Raw genomic sequence first — 3,658 nt, 5'->3', positions numbered from 1 at the left:
AATGAGGTCTTTCAGAGCCGAAAGGAAAAATTGAGAGTAGAAAGGTTTGAAAGGTGTAATAGGAGAAAAACCTCGCAGTTGCACTATGAAACAATTGATAGAAGAGGGTGGTGAGAAAGATATAAGGATAAAAGATAAAAGGAATGAAAGGAGTTGTAGCTCGGGGACGAAGGGACGCTGCGAAGAGCCTTTAGCAATGCCTATAGTGCACCGCATGAAGTGCACTGACGGCGCCTACCACCACCCTACGGGGGTTTCGTGGATAGTTGTGAAAATAAATGGTCATTACCCTATATGAGTGACGTATTAAATTGAGGCATTCAACAGAAGACGTCCTGCAGTGTGCTTCCTCACACACACACACACACACACACACACACACACACACACACAGAGAGAGAGAGAGAGAGAGAGAGAGAGAGAGAGAGAGAGAGAGAGAGAGAGAGAGAGAGGATACTTATTGAATGGCTTCAGATATTGTCAAGGGTGTGAGAGATAGGCAGAATAATGATTACAAAGCTATTGTATGCTCTAATCTGATATTGTCAAGTAGTGACACAAGTGAAGGCTTTGAAGTTATGAGTAATAAGAAAAGGAAGAAGAACTGGAACCTCGGGTGGATGGAAACATAAAATATGGTAAAAGATGGCGCTAGCAGTGTTAATGTAGGTTTGGTTCCGAGTAAAAAGATACGGTCTAATGATGGTAAAATTATGGAGTGTGATAGTTTTGATGCAGGAAGTCAGCTTAATTTTGGAGCAGAGGACGATGGAAGGAAAGTTCTGTATTTCCCAAGTACAGTAGCTTTGACTTGGATCATAATCGTATTCCTAAGTTGCTGTGGACGGCGAGGGTATATAAGGAGCACCCAGAATTTGAAGTTCTATTCAAAGAATGTAAATATCGGACTTACAATACTGTTAAAGGTGAGAAGGCTGCTAGACACCTGACTACCACTGGATTTGAAGGTATTTATTTGGAGTTTCCTGAACACAAGTAAAGTCTTTGATTTTCCGGCTTGCACGGATGAAGAGGTACTGCTGGCTGACAAACGGGTTGTTTGGATTAAGCGGCGAAATGTTAAGAAGCAAGGCGGAGAGGTTATTTCCAAGCCACAGGTGATTGCCCTTATCAGAAATCACATTCTCGATAGAGTGTTCGTCCTATGCATTGACTATAGAAGGTTGCCGTGTACAGTGAACCAATTTTCTTATGCTGTAAATGTAGCAAGTGGGGTCACAAGGTTTTCAAGTGTCAAAATAACCATAGATGTAGGTATTACAGTGAATATCATGACTCTAAGTTATGCTTAGATAAAGACAAGGAAAAAGTTAAAATCAATCCGAAATGCTGCAATTATGGGGGAGACCACTTTGCAGGTTCCTCGCAGCATAAAGCAAAACCTCACATTGTGAAAGGAAAAGCAGTAAGTGCAGTGGAACATTCTGCGGACACTAAACAAGCGAGTAAGACTAACTTCTACTCTCAGTGTGTTGGAACTTCTAGAGCAATGGTTCCCAACCTTTTTTGTCCCGTTCCCCCGTTTCCAGTCACTTTTTCACCTGTGGACCCCTACAACGAAATAGGTTAAGCCAGCAAAATTAATAAAAGATTTTTCTGCAAAAATTAATATATTCATATAAAATGCCTTGCATTGTTATGCTGATTAAGCTGTAGGCCTGTTTATATGAAATCAGAAAACATTCCGTTCAGCACTTTTTTTTATTTAAGTAAAATACATAGGAAAAGTGTTATGTTATTAATGTTGTTATAGTTGTAGGTATTGTACGCAAAAACTATCTTTATAATACTTGCCTATTTTTGAGCTTGCAAGCACATGTATGAATAAAAAAATCAAAAAACCTGTAAATAAAACACATGTAAAAATTGTATGAATAAAACACATGTATGAATAAAACACAAAAAATTCGCTAAAACAGCAGTGAATGAAACTTTTCATTGGTTAATAAAGTATGTCACTTTATATTTCTCAATGGGACTTTTGTGGTTGTTTTTGAGCAACCAGCTCATGAATCCTTGGTTCAGTGGCAGCCAGTGTACATCTCAAGTCATCTTCCACAGACAGCTTGTTCCTTGATCTTGTTTGTATTGCAAGTAATGAAGAAAGCCCACTTTTGCATAGGTAGGTTGAAGCAAAAGGCAAAGGAACTTGGACTGCCAAATCACTTATTTTTGGATATGATTCCATCATTGAACACCAGAAGCTGGACAAGGAGTTTGACTGGAACACATCCTTGGCTAAGCTCAATGAACTCTTGACATAAGAACGGATTTTTTGCTAATCCTGCATGCTGAGGGCTTAAGTCAGGAAAGTAACGGCGAAATTCATCATCTAGCTGAGACAAGTGATCCATGATTTCCTTGGACAAGGTGCTTGAAAGCTGACCATCAGCAAGAACTTCATTCAATGATGGAAACATCATAAATTTTCCTACACTCACTCTCTTCTTATATAGCTCCAATTTGACCAAAAATGCATGTACTGAGTCACATTGGCTGAGCAAGTTTGAATCCTTTCCTTGGAGTCTCAAGTTCAGCTGGTTGAAGATTTCAAATATGTCCACAAGATAAGCAAGGCGGAGCTCAAAGTGTTCTGATTTCAATATCTCCAACAGGTCACATTTTTTCTGTACATCAAGAAACATTTCAACTCTATAAAACACTCCCGATGTGCTTAAACTCGTCTAATGTTAGTCTAAATACAATTAAAAGTAAGTCCCCAGTAATGAACAGGTTAATGAAGTGGCTCTGACATGTTTACAAATTTCCATTGCTTCATTTCAAAGATACCTCAATTCTGCATATATTTAATCATAGTTAGGCATAACAAAATGATTAAAAAGCAAAGTATAACTCACGATTCTGGTAAAAAAGTGGCGAAAGTCTGACAGTGATGCAGGCGTACCTACTGTACAGCCGTAAGCGACTTATCATCCTGTCTGGTTCGTGTTTGTTTAGAAAAAACGTTTGGCTGCTCATGATTGCGTTTGGATACCAGCAATGGCTGCAGCTTCGGTCCGTTAAACTGATTAGTGATTTTCATTTATATAAGCATCTTCCCTTTATAATAGCTGCATTACTATAAATAGCAATATAAATTAATTATTGCACTTATTATTGCCATAATAAAATAAAGGTTATTTATTAATTTTCTCTCTCTTACTCATATATCACGTATATTCATTACACTCGTCATTTTAGGAGGCAATAAATCTTCCTGTCATCTCTATGGACCCCTTGAAATTCTTCCATGGACCCCTGATTGGGAACCACTGTTTTAGAGAAAGGGAGACTTAGCCTAAGGCCCCACCGAATCCGTCTCGTGCGTCCAACACGGGTAAGCGTTTTGTGCGTCTCGATCAACTGCCATAATTCAAGTACGAGTGGCCCCCACACAGCGCATGCGCGTGGGTGGCGTCAAGTGCATTACCGGACTGCACGCGCAAGGAACAAAACGTTTTGTTTTTAGCCGCAGTTGGATGTTCGTCTCCGAGCCAACCGAGCCAGACACCATCTCCCACCTTGCCCCACTCAAACGCAGACCTACAGTACAACAACTTGCCCAACTTTGAGTTATAATCAAATGTAATCATTTGTGGTTATGATAAAGGATTCAATTAAATTTTTTTATTATATT

The 3,658-nt window shown here is 39.3% G+C and overlaps 1 protein-coding gene across 1 annotated transcript; it reads right to left on the bottom strand.

Annotated features, from left to right (window-relative positions):
- Positions 1-2,183: 2,183 nt before the first annotated feature.
- Positions 2,184-2,666, bottom strand: LOC136844087 (protein FAM200B-like). The gene has a single exon (XM_067113100.1). The coding sequence runs from the start codon at positions 2,664-2,666 to the stop codon at positions 2,184-2,186; it is 483 nt and encodes a 160-aa protein (XP_066969201.1).
- Positions 2,667-3,658: the final 992 nt, after the last annotated feature.

The sequence above is a fragment of the Macrobrachium rosenbergii genome, chromosome 12 (assembly GCF_040412425.1).
Source record: "Macrobrachium rosenbergii isolate ZJJX-2024 chromosome 12, ASM4041242v1, whole genome shotgun sequence".
Classification (NCBI taxonomy): domain Eukaryota; kingdom Metazoa; phylum Arthropoda; class Malacostraca; order Decapoda; family Palaemonidae; genus Macrobrachium; species Macrobrachium rosenbergii.
Note: the sequence above shows the minus strand (reverse complement) of the source record. Positions and strands in the feature narration are given on the sequence as shown.

Excerpts from the sequence above, each read along its gene's own strand:
- LOC136844087 (XM_067113100.1), bottom strand. The coding sequence starts at position 2,666 with ATGTTTCTTGATGTACAGAAAAAATGTGACCTGTTGGAGATATTGAAA.